The 20,512-nt window shown below is 37.6% G+C and overlaps 1 protein-coding gene across 1 annotated transcript in view; it reads right to left on the bottom strand.

Annotated features, from left to right (window-relative positions):
* DYNC2LI1 (dynein cytoplasmic 2 light intermediate chain 1) overlaps positions 1 to 20,512 on the bottom strand; it is a 29,406-nt gene that overhangs the window by 5,211 nt on the left and 3,683 nt on the right. Inside the window, exons 3-12 of the mRNA XM_079791542.1 lie at positions 19,992 to 20,026; positions 17,861 to 17,930; positions 15,780 to 15,868; positions 12,773 to 12,959; positions 11,769 to 11,837; positions 9,584 to 9,661; positions 7,989 to 8,065; positions 7,028 to 7,098; positions 3,712 to 3,809; positions 3,215 to 3,307 (exon numbers count right to left, since the gene is read on the bottom strand). Coding sequence (XP_079647668.1) covers positions 3,215 to 3,307; positions 3,712 to 3,809; positions 7,028 to 7,098; positions 7,989 to 8,065; positions 9,584 to 9,661; positions 11,769 to 11,837; positions 12,773 to 12,959; positions 15,780 to 15,868; positions 17,861 to 17,930; positions 19,992 to 20,026 — 867 coding nt within the window. The remainder of the gene's footprint in view (positions 1 to 3,214; positions 3,308 to 3,711; positions 3,810 to 7,027; positions 7,099 to 7,988; positions 8,066 to 9,583; positions 9,662 to 11,768; positions 11,838 to 12,772; positions 12,960 to 15,779; positions 15,869 to 17,860; positions 17,931 to 19,991; positions 20,027 to 20,512) is intronic.

The raw sequence follows: 20,512 nt of genomic DNA, 5'->3' as shown, positions 1-20,512 counted from the left end.
AACTTAGAAGAATGGGCTGGTCACACAGACCATGCCAGAGGGAGGATAAAGAATAACTAACTAGTATGACACAGAACTCACCATGTCCACTGGGTCCTTCAGTACTGCTACCATGTGAACTCAAAATAATGTGATAATGGTTTAAAGGAATAGCAAGTAAGAGGGTTTTCTTTACACTGCAATTCTTTTTAAAAAAGTATTTTAAAATTGATTTTTAGAGAGAGAGGAAGGGAGAAAGAGAGAAAGAGAGAAACATTGATGTGAGAGAGAAACATCCCGCACGCCCCTCACTGGGTAACAAACGTACAAACAAGGCATGTGCCCTGATTGGGAATGGAACCAGCAACCTTTTGGTGCATGGGACCATGTCCAACCAACCGGGCTACACACACACACACACACACACACACACACACACACTGATACATGTTTAGGGACAATACAGAATTTAGTGAGGTAGCAGTGTGGTACACGAGTTGAGTGAAGAATGACATAGGTATTGTAGGGCTGCTTTCCAGTTCCACTCAAAATTCTTATGGTTTTAGATCAGTTAGGGAAGATGGATTTGACTGTGAAAACTCATGATACTCAGAAATACCCCAGCCCTTTAACAATACTATGTATATAAATGTAATAAAAGGTCATTATGCAATATAAACAAATACTCTTATCAACAATGACAGTTAGTCATTGACTTCTAGGTAAATATTAATTCAGGGATGACTTCCAACTAATCTCTATAGCCAAGATATACACATAATAAGAGTTACTCGAGGTCATTTTACTTTTCTTACAACATGCCCCTCACTTTTTGAAATGGAGGTATAATTGACATACAACATTAAATTTCATGTGTACAACATAATGATTCAATATTTGTATATATTGTGAGGTGATCACCACTATAAGTCAACATCTGTCAACAAACAGTTACAGAATTTTTTTCTTGTGATGAGAACTTTTAAGATCAACTCTCTTAGCAACTTTCCAATATGCAACACAATATTATTAACTATACTCGCAAAGCTGTATATTGCCATGATTTATTTTATAACCGGAAGTTTGTACTTTTTTACTCCCTTCACCTGTTTGGTCTATCACCTACCCCTCCTCTGGCAGCTACCAGTCTGTTCTCTGTCATCTACAAGCTCGGTTTTTGTTGCTGTTGTTTAGATTCCACATAAAAGTCAGATCATATGGTACTTGTCTTTCTCTGTCTGACATATACCCTCAAGATACATCCATGTTGTCACAAATGGCAATATTTCCTTCTTTTTCATGGCTGAATAATATTCGTGTGTGTGTGTGTGTGTGTGTGTGTGTGTGTGTCTTTATCCATTCATCTGTCAATGAATACTTAAGTTGTTTCCATGTCTTGGCTATTGTATAGTGCTGCAATGAACATGGGGGTACATATATCTTTTTGAATTAGTGTCACAATGTCAAGGAGCTTACTGTCTATGTTGTTTCTAGGAGTTTTACAGTTTCAGGTCTTATAGTCAAGTCTTTAGTCTATTTTAAGTTGATTTTTCTGTATGGTGTAAGATAGTGATCCAGCTTCATTCCTTTGCATGTGGCTATCCAATCTTCCCAACATTATTTATTAAAGAGACTGTCTTTTCTCCCATTGTATATTCTTGGCTCCTCTGTCATAAATTAATTGACCATATATACATGGGTTTATTTGTTCCATCTATTTATGGGCCTGTCTTTATGCCAATACCATACTGTTTTAATTATTAAGTCTTTCTAATATAGTTAAAACCAGGAAGCATAGTGCCTCCAGCTGCGTTCTTTTTCAAGATTGCTTTGGCTATTCGGGGTCTTTGTAGTTCCATACAAATTTTAGTATTGTTTGATCTATTTCTGTGGAATACGCCATTGGAATTTTGATAGAGATTGTAACATGTCTCTTACTTTGCTACAGCTACAATCCCTCTAAATATTCATGACATACTTTCAAAAGTCTTCTGGATTATATCTAAGTTCAATGTACTGCTTAATGCTGAGAAAAATACCCAGTGGATGGTTGTGTTTAGGTTATCCTTAAAACAATGCCTAAGTTACACAGCTCTACAAATCCCGCCTGAGAGATTGTCAGGACATTCAATTTATAGTGTTTCCATACATAAGCTTACTTATTATACAAGGTCAGATTCCACACACTGTCTCATTTTATCAAACTAAAAGGTGATCTGGGAAAATATAAGTATTGGGCCATGATAAATTTACTAAGTTTTGTATCCTTACATCAGATTTGTATATCATAAACAGTACTATCTTGGCATATGTGGAATGCAGTCCCCACTTTTAAGCACTTTCCTGAAAGATCCTGGATTTTGTCAGTTATGTTTGTGTGCTTTCAGATTAGGCAGTAGTTAATTTTTCTGGTACAAGAAAGTATAGGTATGTCTGAATGTCCTAATAAAAAACAAGCTCTTTTAAATAACCCCACAAACAAAAGAATATTATATAAGTACTAGAGGCCCAGTGCATGATTAAATCATGCACGTGTAGGGTCCCCTAGGCCTAACCGGCCATCCAGGCCATATCCATTGCCCCACAAAGCCTAGCACGCTCCACGGACACTGCTAGCAGCCTGCTCCCCGCTTTTGATGGCAGGGGGTCCGCTGGTGCTGGAGCAGACACACAGCTCCCTGCTTTCGATCGCGGGGGAGCTAGCTGTCTGTCCGCTGGTGCGGGAGCGGACAGACAGCCAGCTCCCCCGCTTTCACTCCCCACTTTTGATGGTCCGCAGCAGGACGTGGGCTCGCTGCCCCAGAGGCCCCTTCTGTGCCGCAGCACAGCCATGGCTCAGCGTCCCGCCGGCCCAATCGGCCACCCCGGCCACCCCAAGTCCCACCCCCTGCGCCTCCCGCTGGCCCAATCGTGGGCGTAGTGGAGTGATGGTAATTTACATATTACCCTTTTATTATGTAGGATTTCCCAGCAGCAAAGTAAGAATCACTAGCCATCATACACTGGAAAATCCAAAAAGGATATGTAAACATTGTTATCGCTGGGTGGTAGAGTGATGGATGATTTTTAATTCCTTCTTGATTCATATCAGACTTTTAATTTTTCTACAGTGAATATGTATTATTTAAATAATTATAAAGTAAAAAGAATTAAGTAAATAAATTGAGAAAAATATATAGAAGTTTACAGGTATTTTTGTGATAATTCAAAATGAAATGAATGTTTAGGGTAATACCTGATCCTTCTGAATTCTCATTTCATCAACTTCACTTTCAGCATACTGAGGGTCCTTTGCAGGGTCCTTGATATCTTTTAGTGTGTCGGTACTCTGAAATTACAATACTTCAAATCATTTCATGCCCATAACCCCAAACCATCTGACTCACATCCACGTCCTTTCCTCAGCCAGCCATGTAGGCTCTCTATGATCTTTTATCATCACCACTGAGGGCCATTTCAAATTCCACCAGGTCCTTTTTCCTTCTCCTTTCAGATGATTGTGTCTCTCTTGTCTAATAGCCAGAGAGCTCTGCTTCAAAGTGGGGCAAGAACTGTGTCATAACCCACCTTTCAACCCCCACAGTGTCTCATATACAATGGATTTTAAGTGACTGTTTAATTTTTGAGCATGAATTGAAAACGAAGTTTTCATAATAAACCCATTGGAACATTTCCCAATAACTGTTGAATAGTAGTAAAAAATCTTGCTTTAAAAGAACTAGAAATAGATACCTTTGGTGGAAAGAGCTTTTCATACACTTTTTTCCACAACTCCATTGGTGAACGGGCATGAAACTTTCCAATGTCATTATCAGGAACAGGAGGAGACCCTAAAATTGGAAGGTTTGCTCCAATAATTGCATTGATTAAAACATTCAAACTCTATCAATAAAACTGATGACACTAAAAACAGTATAAATCTTAGATCACTCATGTCCATCTCCCTATTACAGTCACAATTAAAATTTACCCCAACCCAGTGTAGCAAGCCAGGTTCCAGTTCTAGAGGAAGAGGAGACAATAATGAGTAAACCATAATTCTCTTTCCCTACACTTCAATTGTTGCTCAGCAAAAATATAAGATTGATATTCTCACGTGCATGTGAATTTGCAAGAAAACAAATACTCTTATGTGTTGCTGGTTAGAGTGAAAATTGGGACAGCTAATTTGGAGGGTAATTTGGCACTGCTAAATATCATTAAAGTACTAAAAAAATCATGCCCTATTAATAAGCAATTCTAGTTTTTGGTGTTTACCCTAAAAACACCTGCATACATGTATTAAATATTTCACACTGCAGCATCATTTATATTAGTGGAAAACTGGCCACTACCAAAATGTCCATCCATAGAAGAATAGTAAATTAAATTACTGTGTAATACTATCCAGCAGTCAAAATACCAAATAAATCTATATATAGCATAATATTGAAAAGCCATTAAGGCATATTGAGTAAAAGAGACAAATTTCAAAATGAATAATACCATTAAGTTAAAACATATTTTTATACCACATACACATATATAGAAAGTGATCTGGAAAGATACATACCAAACTTGGTCCTTTTATGTTACACTAGTGGGCTGGTGCACAAAATTCATGCACGGGTGTGTGTGTGTGTGTGTGTGTGTCCCTCAGCCCAGCCCGCACCCTCTCCAATCTGGGACCCCTTGAGGGATGTCTGACTGCCAGCAGTCGGACATTATCCTCGCAATCCGGGACCGCTGGTTCCTAACCACTCACCTGCCTGCATGCCTGATCGCCCCTAACCACTCTACCTGCCAGCCTGCTCACCCCAGCTGCGCCCCCCCCCCCATGCCGGCCTGATCACCCCCAACTGCCTCCCACTGCTGGCCTGCTCGCCCCCAATTGCCCCCCCACCGCCAGCCTGCTCGCCCCCAACTGCCCCCCACCCCTGCCAGCTTGCTTGCCCCCAACTGGCCCTTCCTGCCAGCCTGATCACCCCCAACTGCCCTCCCCTCCTGGCCTGATCACCCCTAACTGCCTCTGCCTTGGCCCCACCACCATGGCTTTGTCCGGAAAGACGTCCAGAAGGTCTCCCGGTCTAATTAGCATATTACCCTTTTATTAGTATAGATTTTAATGTTTTATAAGGAGAAAGCCTTTATGTATTGCTTGCATAATTTAATTTGGAAATTAAAAAAATTTGGGGATACTTTTTGTACTTTTCAACCTATAATATGAGATTTTTTCATTATGTTTCAGCATCTATGTTGTTCACTAAAATTGTAATCACTCACCTCCTTCCCCACCTCTCTCCTCCTACCTCTCCTCCCACAGTCTTGTCCCTAACCTCTGATATTTACTAATCTTACCTCCATTTGTAAAACTCTCATTCTAAAAATTTTATATAAATAGAGTTGTATTGTATGTAGCCTTTTCTGATAGTCTCTTTACATTCAGTATAACTCCATGGGGATACATCCAAATTCTGTGTATCAATAGTTGGTTCCTTTTTATTTCTGAGTAGTATTCTATGGTATAAATGTACCACAGTTTGTTTATTCACTCACCTGTGAATGACATCTGGGTAGTTTCCAGTTTTTGACTATTACAAATAAAGCTGCTATGAACATTCTTGTACAGACTTTATGTGAATGCAAGTTTTCATTTCTCTAGGATAAATACCTAGTAGTGCAATTTCTAGCTCATATGGTAGCTGCATGCTTAGTTTTATAAGAAGCTGTCAAACTGTTTTCAAGACTGGCTGTACCATTTTACATCACCACCAGCAATGTATAAGTAATCCAGTTTCTTAACATCCTTGTCAGCATTTGGTGTTGTCACTATTTTTCATTTTAGCTATTCTGATAGTGTGAAGTGATATCTCATTGTGGTTTCAATTTGAATTTCCGTAGTAATTAATTATATTAAACTCTTTTCTGCCATTCATATATCCTCTTTAGAGAAATGTCTGCTCATGACTTTTACCTATCTTCTAATTGGATTGTTTGTTTGTTTTTACTGTTAAATTCTTTATATATTCTAGATACTAGTCATTTGTTGGCATGTGGTTTGAAAATGTTTTCTCCCAGACTATAACATGCCTTTTCATTCTTTTTACATGAGCAAAAGTTTTTAATTTTGATGAGGTCCAAGCTCCATGATTTTTAAATTCAGTAGTTCTCAACCTTTTTCTGACTTCCAATTACTCACATGGGCAAAAGATTCCCATCAACATTATCTATCAGCACACAAAGTGATTTTTACTGTGACTGAAATTAACTTGAAACTAATGAAAATTATAAATATAAAAAATCATTCTCTTTAATCACTCATTAACCATCTCTATTCATTTCATTGCAATTCAATCCATAATGTCATTACAAAGATATCTACATTTAAACTCAAGTTAACTTTAGCTTGTAAGAATAATGGAGAATGGGAAATAAAGTACTGCTCACTAGAGTTTAAAACAAACTATGACAATCCTAGAGTATAAAGAGCTGTTAGGCCCAAAGATCTTTTATTGTAAGAAGGTAAGTAGCTTGACTTCATAAACTTGTAAAATTACTTTTGCTTCATGAGCCTAGGGCATCTATAAGTTTAGGAAACACATCCCAGTAGATGAGGCCAGCTATTTTCACAATGAAAAATTAAGGGGTACTTAATTAATACTGTATTCTTTTTGATTTATTCTATCACTTGAATCTCTATTTTCATCATTGCCCATAATATATAATTTTGAATTTCCTGACCACTCTATGTTCTTGGTTTTCTTCTAAATCCAAGGAATTAAAATTTAAAATTACCTAGAAAGAGGTGAGGGAAAGGAAATATATGCAAACTTTTTAGTGGAATAGAGATCAGAAGCCAGTCTCTCATGTGGCAACATCCCTTCCATCACAAATATGTCAATGTGATGTACTGCAGCAATACTGTGTATACAAGTAAATAATAAGAAATTACAGCAATGATAATGAAACCAGAAATGCTGGTATGCTGGAGATGAAGTGAACATGGAGTAGAATAAAATCAATAAGCAATTAAAAAAAAAGATTGAACAAATTTAATAAGTTCACCAACCTATATTACTTAAAGAATCCAATCCTGCTGTGATAAACAGTGGTTTATTCTGATCCACACATATTGATTTGCTACATGGATAAGAAGAAAAAAGAATCTAATTTACTTTAGCAATCGAATATCCTGCCATACTCTACTGTAAATACAAGAAGCAAGTTTTATATCTAGTCACTGGTGAAAGTACTGTCCCAAATGAGTGAGTGAATATTTGTGTAAGTGATTTCAAAAACTAAAGTAGAGCATTAATGAAGGTTTTACAGGAGAAAAAAGTGACAGACACAAATTACCTTAAATCAAAACCAAAAAGAGTAGCATGGTTAAGAAAATTATGTACAAATATTGTTTATTCATTTATAATCAATTCAGAAAGTGATCATAGAAGGTAGGCTACTAAAATGAGGGAAAAGAAGTAAAAGAAATCAGGGAAGGAAGTAAAATGATATCATTTTATTCTAGTGTCAAACTAAGTATTCTCTAGCATTTTAATTGTCAATCTGAGAAACATTTAAATAATAGAAGAAGCAAAAGGTAATATAAAATTATCTAAGAACAGATATCTGGGGCACTTTCTGGGTCAAGAAACAAAAGACTAGTGAGAATAATAGATGAAACAACATTGGCCAAAAATTCTATATAATAAAAGGCTAATATGCAAATTGTCCCCTTGACTGGGAGTTCGACCACAGCCAACCGCCCACAGCCCCTCCCCGCCACCGGCCCTGCCCCTGATCAGCCCCTCCCACCCTGATTGGGGGTGGGACTGGCTGGCCAACCGCCCACAGCCCCTGGCCCAGCCAGCCCCAACCCCAATCGGCCCCCACCCTGATCAGGGGTGGGGCCACCCCACCAACCACCTACGGTCCCTCCCCCCGGCCAGCCGGGACCCCACCCAGCACAGATTTGTGCACTGGGCCTCTAGTAATAAAATAAAAAGATATAAAAAAAGGTATTTTAACAGTACCTTTTGCCAATACCAAATGCTAACTGGTTGATAACTCCACGTATTTTTAGTAATAGAGCTTCTGATTTACTTGTAAACTAAAAAAAAATCAGGAGAATAAATTTTATACTCTGCTTTCAAATCACAGAAACAGATAACATAAATATGGCTTTGAACAAGCACCGATTGCAGAGTGAATTACTATTTATTTGCCCAACAAATACTTATATTTGAATAGACAAAAAAAAAAAAAAGACTGAATAAAGGAAAAAAAAGAAATGTGGATAAATTCATCTTAATGACTCTTCAAACTTCATGAGTACATAATATTGAAAGAACTTGAATTTATGCAGTAAACATTTTAGCTACTCCCATGTATGGGTCATAGTTACTGCTGAAATTCAATCTGGTTGGTTAAAAAACAGAAGATATACATCACAAATAACATTTCCATCCAAGGTCATATTACTGCCTTCAAAGTAGTTAACATGGGAGCTACAGACCAGTCTAAAAATACTGATACTCACTAAAACAAATTTTTAACTTCTCTTTTGAATTGCCTTTGGAGTTTGCAAAATAAGCAACTGAATATTCTCAGTGGTGGTATGGTAACTAGGGTGACATAACCAGAACATTTTAGAGAATGAAAGTGAGTGGGTAGTATTAATAATTAACCTGATATATCAGGTAAAAACCAGGACTATGGTTACCCTACAAATCTTTTAAGTCTAAATTTGATTTTTTAAAATACCAAAAGTCACTAAGCCAAAATAATAATGACTAAGATGTGTGAAAGTGGTAAAAACAACCTTGAACCAATGTGTTCTTTTTTAAACTATTTTAAAAATGCTGTTTGTTGCAAAGGTTAAAAAGATGAACTCAGGAGTCCTGCTGGGTGGGTTGATATTTCAGGGAAATCATTGACTAGATGTGTGATCTTGGACAAGTCACTTAATCTCACTTAAGTCTCAGTCTCCTCCATGGTAAAATGGACAAAAACAGTACCTTCTTCATAGGGTTAGGAGGATTAGAAGAGGGAATAATGTGAAATGCTTAGCACAGGGCCTGAAACAAAGTATTGCTCAAGAAATATTGGTTATTATAATTATTATCATTATCTATTTGATATCCTTCAATGCAATAAAATATAAAAGCATTTTTTTATTTTAAAAGATACTTCCTCTTCCCCCTACCCCCCGTTCGTGTGATCTCTTTTTTCTTCTTAATCAAAGCGCTCAGAGGAACCTGGAGACAACATGGTCTAGTCCTTTTCTTTTAAGAGAATATAGATTTTAATTCTTAAGGGGAAGCGATAGATGATAGATAGATAGATAGATAGATAGATAGATAGATAGATAGATAATCTGTCTCTTTAAGATTGGGGTTTACAGATATAATAAGCAATTCAGATCTTTTACACCAAAGAAATGTCAGGCCATCTAGCAGTATGTTCTATGGATACATTATAAAACGAAGGTTTTGGGGCAATGGGAAAGGAAAGGAGGGGATGATGTGCATTAGTAAAAGCATTAGTGTTCATGACTGTGCATGAAGTTTCTAACCTTTCCAAATTTGGTACTGTCCATTCAAGCCCAAAGGATAGAAAATGTACGAACCATTAATGATGCTCCATAATAATGTGCAACAAATCGAAGTGTCTTGCATATCACCTTTCTCTTCTCAGAGTCAAAATCCTAAAAAAATGTTATTAAAATGAAAAATGAGTTGAGAGAACTAAATATCTGCAGCATGAAGATATAAATTATTCAATGTAGATATAGATTATTTCTTAGTTGTTCGTTTATTTTTTGAACACACCCTCAGGAGTAGGATTCCATTACCTTGGTATTTGTTTCTCTAGAGAGCTGAACAATAGCTGCAGCCTTCTAGAGCTGTCAGATCTTCCCTTGTTTAAACACAGCTCAATAGAATTCAGAAACCAGCATACATTTCATAGTGTGGAATACCCTAAGGATTCTCTGACAAGCAAAGATAAGAAGAAACCAATTTTCCTCTTTCTTCAATTTAAAAGTTGGGAAGTAAGTCCTATCCCTTGGTGACTGGGTTCAAGATTCAGTTTCTAAATCTTCTACCTTATCCCCATTCCACTGTATTTGTTGTTCTTTACCTATTTTTGCTTTCCCAACTATATCCGCTTTTCTAAAATCTTTAAGATGTGTGACTCCTTGACCTCTCCCTCTGAGAGATACTTTCATATTTTACTATTACTTTTTTTAGAAAGTGTTTTTAAATATTTTATCATAGAATCCTATTTTTTTCCAATATCACAAACAGTGTTACAAATGAAGTTGATACTGGTGCTTATCAAAATATAAAGACAATCGATGTTTTATATAAAACCACTTTATATGTTAACTTATTCCCAACCTCCCACACTTTTATTTTTCTTTTCTGGCCTGATTAAAAAAAAACCTGTTACAAATATTTATAACATCTCCTATTAGATGAACATTCTTATAAAATGAAAAAGAGAATCTTATGAACAGACCATGCAAATCATTATTACTTTGGTTCCTCTCCCATAAAGCATAGACATCCTCTCTAATAAAGTGGTAATATGCAAATTAACCATCACTCCGCTACATAAGCCATGCCCACCAGCCAAGCCACGCCCACCAGCCAATCAGGGCGAGTATGCAAATTAACCCCAATCCAAGATGGCTACAGCCACAGAGAACAAGGTTTCCCAGGTAACAGAGCAAGCCAAGCTTTCCATAGCCGTTGCAGGCCTAAGCCTCCACTCAAGCTACAAAGTTTCAATTATAGAAGGTAAACAAATTCAAACAAATGGCGGCAGAATGGAGCTTGAGAGAGCAGGCCAGGGTTGCCGCCGGCAACAGGGGAAGCAAAGCTTTCCGCACACCCTGGAGGGGCTCACCCGCTTAAGGCTACAAAGTTTCAATTGTAGAAGGTGAATTAACTGCCACAGAAATGGCTGCCGCCCCAGAAATGGCTGCCGCCCCAGGCTACAAAGTTTCAATTGTAGAAGGAAAATAAATTCCAGATACCAGGGCCTCCCCTTGGGTTGCCAGGAGGCGTGGCCGGCCTGCAAACCACTACAGGCCCCTCGCTCAGGCTGCCCCACACCCCAAGGGAATCCCCACCCTTATCTGTGACACCCTTCAGGGCAAACCAGCTGGCCCCCACCCGTGCACCAGGCCTCTATCCTATCTAATAAAAGAGTAATATACAGATTGATCATCACTGCAACACACAATATAGCTGCCCCCATGTGGTCAAAGATCCTGCCCCCATGTGGACACAAGATGGCCACTACAAGATGGCCAGCAGGAGAGGGCAATTGGGAGGCACCCGGCCTGCAAGGGAGGGCAGTTCAGAGGGACCAGGCTTGCAAGGGAGGGCAGTGGAGGTGATCAACCCTGCAGGAGAGGGCAGTTAGGGGTGACCAGGCTGGCAGAGGAGGGAAGTTGGGGGCAAACAGGCTGGCAGGGGAGCAGTTAGGCATCAATCAGGCTGGCAGCGGAGTGGTTAGGGGGTGATCAGGCTGGCAGGCAGAAGCGGTTAGGGGCAATCAGGAAGGCAGGCAGGCAAGCAGTTGGGAGCCAGCAGTCCTGGATTGTGAGCGGGATGTCCGACTGCCCATTTAGGCCCGATCCCACCAGGATTGGGCCTAAACGGGCAGTCGGACATCCCTCCAGGAGTCCCAGATTGGAGAGGGTGCAGGCTGGGCTGAGGGGCAACCCCCTGCCGTGCACGAATTTCGTGCACCAGGCTTCTAGTGTATGTATAACAAACTCAACTAGAAGTGGAAGAGCTTACCTGAAAAATATCATATTTACTTCCAATTATGACCAGAGGTATTGGAAATGGGTCAATTAATTCACGATCCTGTTAGCAAACATATTTCATTGATTTACTATAATTATTATTGTATATTCAGCAATTTCTACATACTTCCAAAAAGATACCATTTTCAGTCTCTTCATAGATGTTGACCGTGCTTGCTTGACATTAATGGTTGTTCCAATAATTATCCTTCACTTAATAAACTGTATATCTCAAGTATAAAACTATAAACAGCAATTCCCTAAATTACTAAAAGATTTATTCTTTTTGTGTGTTCTGCCCTTTTATTTTCTTATGTAACATGTCATCTTCCTTTTTGTTTCTTGCTATTTTGTATTAACTATTTATTGCAGTAGCATTTATACTGCATTCATGGGAACCATAAGCTATCAGCTTTGTTTTGATATTACCTATGTAAAACACATTCATAAAAACTCTGGGCAATATAAAATTCTGCTCTTAGCTTTGTAGAAGATGATATTCATGACTGTATTTAAAGAACTTGTGTTGTTCACCATTGCAACTTTATAATGTAATTACTTGTCAGATGATAAATGTACTGACTGTGTGACACTGAAGGAATGTAAAATATAGAGCGACAGTGAAGGCTGTTTTAACTCTAACCATTGCTCAGATTTGTAGCTTCCTTTAGTTTCCTGTCAGATGACATTTGTACATTTAGGTTTTTAATCCTCGTTTTATAAAATCAATATCAAACTACTACTTTAAAACTATTTCTTTAGATTGGTGTAATATGCCATAACAGTCACAGAAGATGTCTAAGAAGACATAAGAAATCTTTTTCCTTGATATGTACTTACTGAGGTTTTATAAAATTGCTATAATTTTCCAGTGAGCAGGTTAATCTACATCAAATGAATCTTAAGTCATGCACAAAAATCTAAAGAAGCTGTTGTGATGTTCTCTTTAACTGTGTATGGGCTAAGGTTCCAAGAATAATCCCAGCTGCAACTCACTGGATGATCCTTCTGCATGTTACTCCGTATCTTCTGTCTCATATCAGAAGCTGCTGTGGAATCTGTCTTTCCCAGTTTCATTATCACTTTATCTACATGGCTTTTTGTGGCTTGCAACAGATTTTCCATGGTGGGCCAAAGGTCATTAGGCTTTGAAAGATCCAAAACAAGAACAATAGAAAATGTCCTAAAGAAATAAAAAAATCTTTCAAAAAAGACTCAAAATAATTACCATTGTGAAACCTACTATACTGAAAATTATTATCTAAGAATAAGATAGCTTAAGAAAGAAAAACACATAGTAATTTTCTAAGACAAAAAAACAACAACAACAAAAACCAAAAACGAACCAAAGTTATAGCCTTACTTATTTGAGTGCTTTTTTTTAGTGATATATGTGTTATAACTAATAGTGGCACTGGAGTTTTTGTTTGAACTAATAATAATTTGGTTCAAATAATTTGCAAGCAATTGGGTCCAACAATGCATGTTTAGATCCAATTTTACTATGTGTTCCAAAGAAGGGAAACTAAAATAATAATAACAGCAGCACAATAGTTAAAGGAGAAGGAAACAGATTTACTGGTGGACCTTGTTTTAAGCAAAAGAGAAATGAATTGTTCAATTTTTTCAAAGATTAAAAATTGTGTTTCCAATACATTGGAAATACTTGTGTTACGTTTATCTTCATAGCAAATGACAGCTAAAAATGTTAAAGCAAAAACAACCCAACCTCTTAAAACAGAGAATCAGGCCACAGGAGATGCTCTATTACAATTTATCTAAAGTCTGTGGAAACGTTCAATGCATCTGTAATTATTTTATGGACAGTCATTTTAAAGACAAACAATTCTAATAGCAGTTGGAAGTATTTTCTCCAGTTGCTGGGTTGTGTCCAATAAAAGAAAATTATGTGTCAAATTAATTCCAGTCACAAAACACTCTGAGATCTGCAAGTATATGAGGAGTGAAATGTTTTCCATGAATTCTTTAACCACTCAGCAACCTACTTTGGACCTAGGCCTATGGCTCCCCTTCCCTGTGTTCATAACCTTGACCCCTCCTCTCCCCTAAAGCAGCCCCCAGCTGCCGTGGGGTTCCAGGGAAAGGATGAGCAAGAACTCACAAGGTCAGGTATTAGAGAAGCTGTGGAAAGATTTGGCTTCTTACAGGAATCAGAATTTCCAAAAGCCCGTTGGGCCCAAACCCTGTTAGGCCTAGAAATGGCGAGTGAGGTAATGTAACAAGGTAATGCGACAGTCAGGGTCAGAACTGGAGCCCGCTCACAACCCCATGAGAGCCCAACTCCTTTCAGCCTCAGGCCACACTAACGGGCAGCTCAGGTTCCTTCAGCTCCTCCCACCCTCGCCAGCTCTTCTCTACTACACTACCCTGCGAGGCTACCCTAACTCCCAGGCAGCTTCATTTTCTCTGTTAAAGGGGGACAAATAGAAAACTAGATAGCAGTAAAATTCCATGTTCCTGAAGAGTAAAGTCATGGGGAAAGGGTGGTTTTAAGTGAGAAAGCAAAATCTAAATGTGCATAAAAACATTTAAAATCTGTACAAAATAGATTTACAAACACTGGAAACACTGAAAGAAATACCTTGACATGTTAATAGTGATTATTCTTTTATGTGATTACTAGAGGCCCTGTGCATTCATGCACTGGGGGGAGGGGGGAGACTCAGCCCAGCCAGCACCCTCTCCAATCTGGGACCCCACGGGGGATGTCCGACTGCCAGTTTAGGCCTGATCCCGCAGGGACATCTGGCAGTCAGACATCCCTCTCACAATCTGGAACTGCTGGCTCCTAACTGCTTGCCTGCCTGCCTGCCTGATTGTCCCTAACTGCCTCTGCCTGCCAGCCTGATCGCCCCCTAACTGCTCCCCTGCCAGCCTGATTGATGTGTAACTGCTCCCCTACCGGCCTGCTCACCCCCAACTACCCTCCCCTGCCGACCTGATCACCCACAACTGCCCTCCCCTGCTGGCCATCTTGTGGCAGCCATCTTGTGATGACGTGGGGGTGGCCATCTTGTGATGATGTGAGGGTGTTGCGCGAGGGCCACCTAGGCTTTTATTAGTATAGATGGGTGCTCTTTCTTTGTACCTTTCAGTATTTTTCTATATGAGCATACACTAAAAGTATATATTTTTAAAAGCAAAAAAATAACTGAACAAATAAAGCACACATTACCTAGAATCAGCTATGGAAAAACAATTGTCCTGTTAATAAGAAATAATTCTATACCCTAAATACGTTAATGGCTGAAATAGAATAAATATCAGGTCCTTTGTATTTGGTCTATGTATCAAGCAACCATTTGTGTTAAACCCTGACAAAAGTAAGGTATTTCAAATTTCAATTGTTTCGTTTTCCTTGGCTAAGATGGTTCCCAGGAACATTGTGAGAAATGTCACAATTTTCCACATCTGATTTGGCCAATATGTAGGAGACACTGTCAGGAAAACCAAAGAGTTTGAGGTTTTCCGCAAAGTTCTATTTCTTTAAGATCACAAATAGAGAGACATTCTCCCTGTTCTAACTTATCGTTTTCCCTTTGCCGAAGCATCAACAGTATTAGTTAGCATTAAACCCAAAGGCAGATATAATACCCAGCGAAAGGAAAAAACTCAGGGCAGAGCTAGCTCACACTTGGATGGGTACCGGAAAGAATTAAGCTTTTCAAATTCATTTTTACAAAGTGAATTCATTGCCCGAGTATTATTTGACATATTTTTGTTTGTTTGCAGGCTTGCAAAATATGTTACTAGGTGGAATGCCAGCTCTCTCATTTCAGCAAAGGCCAGAGCCTTAGTTCTTTTTAACTCTCTTTGAAGCATTACAGTTTAAGCACATAGAAAGGAAGTGAGCATAAGCCTTCAGCAACATACTAGTAAAACTGTCCCCCCAAATTCTGATTCACAAAAGTCTATTCATATTCCCACGGGCAGGACTGACTGGGTGCTTACTAACTACTGTTCCTGGAGCTGGCTCACCTACCTTAAGGTGTCACTTGTGATCGGAATGCTGATTAAGTCCAATAAAGAGGTGCCTCCACCTAGTTCCCAAAAGTGAGCAATATCTTTTGGCTGAAAAAAACACAAAACAACACAGGTGTTTTTTCTTCAAATTAATTTTTTTTTTGAATTTTAAATGTTTATACTTCATTAGCACCAGTCAGTAATAATTATGGATACAAAATACTGTAGTCCTCCATCAACCCTTTCTTGGCAGTCAAAACTTTCCTCTTTCTCTATCCCATCCCTCAAAATGCAACAAAACATCTATTCTAAAGAATAACGATGAAGCATTAAGAATATATATGTACACATATAGTAAATAACCTAATTCTAATAATTCCTTAATTGAAAACATAAACAGTGCCCTAATTCTGTAAATAGCACATGTAGCAGACACTCAAATGTGATATAAAAATAAGTAGCTGAAAACATTTGGTATTATCTTTTTGAAAACAGTTATGATTCTAGATAGAAATAAAATAATTGAATAGGAAAGCATCCTGGTGTAGGGATGGAAAAGCTCACAAAATTAGACATACGGGTAGGGCATGGGGAAATGGGACAGACAGATGGCAGTCCCTGATGCAGACCAGGGTTACCTGAGCAAGGATCTGTGCCTGATGCCCCTGGAGTATCTGACAGGCAGGCTCTCACTGGCAATAAACAGCTGCTTCCCTTTTTATAGGACTCTTAAATATGAGGGGATGAAAGGGCTAGGCAGCCAAGTAGCTCACAAACAAGACCATGGCAAGCTCCCTAGACTGCTAGCCAATGACATCTCATCTTCCGGCCTGATGCTGAGTGGCCTTCAGGATACCAACCCTGTGAGGAGCTGACAAAGGCTTCCAGGTAGAACACTCAGGGAACATTACCTTTAGAAAGACATGAATCTTCTAGAATGAATATGGACAAGCTCAACTTGATAGCACAACGTTTAGAGGGAAAAAGTAGGTGAAAAAGAATCACATGAGTTTTTAATGTATCTGTTAACCATGAACTTGGAAGAGACAGATGGTCATTAAAGCAAGTTTTAGATGAATATATATATTTGACAAATCACTAAAATTGTTTTTGCTGTTGATATCTGAATTATTAATGCTTGTGGGGGAAGTAATTTTGTCATTTTGAAATGTCAATTGATTTACAATTTGATGAAAGGACTTTTTAGAGCTCTCCTCAAAAGTTAAGATTATGTAAGTTGTCTCAGAGTTTCCATTTCTAAGTTTATCACTCATGTCAAAGCTCATGTGAGTAACAAAAATAAAGTTCTCCTGTATCTCATTATCTTATTTTTTCTTTTCTTTTTCAGTTTTAATAACCAACTCTCGTTGCTGAATTCAGGAAGAAGCATCAGGCAGTTTTAACTCTTTACACACTGTCTAATGATCAAAGTTTGGACTAAGTCAATCTATAAAAATTTGCCTATGCTACAGAAGTGGGACCATCTATTCTAGATTGTTCTTCCATACAGTTAACTTTATTTAAGAAATGGCCTCTTTTCATGTGAGGACTCCAAAAATGCTATAAAAATCTCCCTCTATCCTGAATAATTTCTAACTTTCCTTTGAAGAGACGTTAAAACAAGTGAAAATAGGATTATAACCAATTAGGGTCTGCAATCTAAAATAGTTTTACCAACTTCAGGATATATTTGCTAGTAATTTGCTTTTTGAGCAGTATATTTTCATAAATATTCCACAGGTCAAACATATTTTTAGAAGATTTTTTGGGGAGACACAGAAGGTAACTCACATAGTCTCATTTGAAAGAAGAAAAAGTCACATTAATACAATTAATAAATTATGCCCCAAAACCATACAATAAAGTTACAAAGGAATCTTATGCTAGCATTTAAGACACAACAAATGAGAAGGCTAAGATATTTTCAGTTTGGGTTAGCTTCGTATCTGCTGAGTTGCATTTGAAGTTTAAAAGTACATAGCCATGAAGTATAGCCTGACATATTTATTGATTGTAGATCAGATGGAAAATGTAAAACAAAGTCAGCATCATTACTTCTCCATCTGTGGGCACAGCAATATCACTGAAAAAGACACTCACTGTGTTATGGCCTTTAGCTTTTCTTCCATATGTATATTCCAAGGCTAAGGTTGGTTTTGGTGGCTCATCCCTGTACAATAAAAGATAGTATTACCATTATTTCCTTATGCTATCATCTTACTCGGTAAATTTTTGCTTCCTCTTAAAACTTTAATCTACTAGTGGAGAAGTTACCTTGTATAGTAGCATTGAGGTAAAAATGATTTTAAAATTATATAAAAAATCAATAAGCCTTCAGAACACCATCCTGATGGATTTTAGGGGCAGCTGCAGAGGCGAGGAACTGCCTGCATGACCTGGTAGCCCGCAGAGATGCTGCTGGGCCAGCAGAGAAGGCAGCGGGGCTGGCAGAGCTGATGGCTGTTAGGGCACAGGCTCTCCGCCTCCAGGCCAGGTGGAAAGCACGGGCATCAGGGTCAGGCTCAGCCTTGCTATGGGGAGCAGGGAACCTCATGACTATCAACTTAACGAAGACATCAGTGGAGACTTAAACACAGTTCTCTACCTTAAATCCCAGCTCAAATGCGGGCATCATTTACCTATTGAGAGCTACAAACAAATGACATTAGTGACTCCTAAACATCGACAAATGATTTGAAAAATATTAAAATCATCTTATGAATTATTTACACTAAAGCTTACATTGTTTGGTAAGCAGTTTTATGGTTTATTTATTTATTTGTTTGCTTTACTCTACTAGAAACACATAACATAAATTGATAATCTTAACCATTTTTAAGTGCACAGTTCAGTAATGTTAAGTATATTCACATTGTTGTGCAACCACACTTCTGAACTTTTTCATCTTACAAAACTGAAACTCCAAACTCATTAAACAACTCCCCATGAAAATCCTCCCTCCAGCCTCTGGTAGCTTCTTTGTTTCTATAAATGACTAGATACCTCATATAAGTGGAATCATACAGTATTTTTTTTGTGACTAGCATATTTCATTTAGCCTATGTCTTCAAGGTTCATCCATGTTGTAGGATTTCGTTCCTTTTTAATGCTGAGTAATATTAGTACTGAACTATTTTTAATTTGGAGGATAAAAATAATTTTATATTGTGATTTATATGTTTATGCTTATTGAATATTTTGTATATCATTCTTGCATGTATCTTTTTTCATATGTATATGGAACAATATTTGGTTCTATTTCCTGTAAGATAAGAATTTCCTTTATGAAACAAAACGCTGCTTTTAAGACAAAATTTTAAAACTCTGATGTTTAACCTACAATTTGAAGAACTGTTCTTTTTCTAAGTAGACTATCAAGGAACCCAAATTCATAATTTTCAGTTCAATTTAGATGTTGTCCTAAGCTGATGTTGTGCCGGATGACATATTTGCAATGAGAAACACACCTGCCCTGAAAAGAGCCATGGTTCCTGGGGATGGAAGGGTGAGGTAGGTATCACTGTGGATGGTTCTTCTAAGAAACAATTCTGCTGACAAGGAATTACACAAAGCCAACATTCTATTAATTGTATTCTTTAATCATATTTGGCAAATGAATGTTTCTTTAATGTGACCTTAAGACCAAATTCCATCTCTCTTGATGTTTTTGGAGAAGTTATAAGAAAGGCATTGGAATAAAGAGAACAGAGAAATATCCCCCAAAATTGGTTGGAGGCTTTCCTATCAACTTGCCACAATATCTAGCAATTATAATCCCAAATCTTAATCTGATGTCAGTATAGAAGGTTAAGAAGTACATTAAACAAATGGTAAAATGTACAGTTTGAGGACCAACATTCTGCTTCAAAATTGTATCCATGAGTAATTTAAAGATTATGGCTAACATTCAAATAATCATGGATTAGATAGAATAAAAACAATTAAAATACCACAGTAGTATAGCCAAAAAGAAAGTACTAGCATAGGTTGTGTATTCATGTTAATTTCTCCACGAATAGGGAAATCCAATATTAATGCTGTATAATTTTTTTTAGTTACTCTTGGTTTTATTTTTTAAAGAAGGTCTTAAAGACCATACTAAGGGTTTACTAAGAATTATTTTGTTTGTGCCTCAAAATTGTTCTCCTTCCATATGTCTTTTAGTATCTAACTTGCCTTATGCAACCGGAATAAGCAAAAAATGTAGTCTAAACGTTAACATAACACTTACCTGTCAAGAGATCTTAGAATAATAGTAGTCTTGCCCTAGAAATTTAAAAACGAAATACTGAGTTAATGTCATCCATATGTAAAATTTTACTATCATTCATAGTTGTGGCCCAAAATAGCTTTTTAATTACTTAAATGATAAATTACCTGGAAACTAGAAACTTTCAGAATTGTTCCCAAGTTTGATAAGTGGAAAAAGTTAACTGTCAACTTTCCATCACAGGGTAACTACACTGCTATTATTATAATTATAAAGTCCCTTGGATGACAAGTACTAGCAAATCATACCTCACTTTAGTGGTCAACTTGTCAGCTGTCTTAAATTTTCTCTTTACTCATGAATGCTAATTACTGGTTAAGCTGATGATTAGTGTCTTCTAAAATGTTTGAATTCTAATTGTTGAAGTGGAAATAAAAAAGATAACATACAAATAAAGGACATGTTGCAAATATGTTCAAAGTAAGCAATCCAGATACTTGGTTAGAGTATTTTTTGTTTTATTTCTAGAGGATATACTTATT

This window comes from Cnephaeus nilssonii (assembly GCF_951640355.1).
Source record: "Cnephaeus nilssonii genome assembly, chromosome: 15".
Classification (NCBI taxonomy): Eukaryota; Metazoa; Chordata; class Mammalia; order Chiroptera; family Vespertilionidae; genus Cnephaeus; species Cnephaeus nilssonii.
Note: the sequence above shows the minus strand (reverse complement) of the source record. Positions and strands in the feature narration are given on the sequence as shown.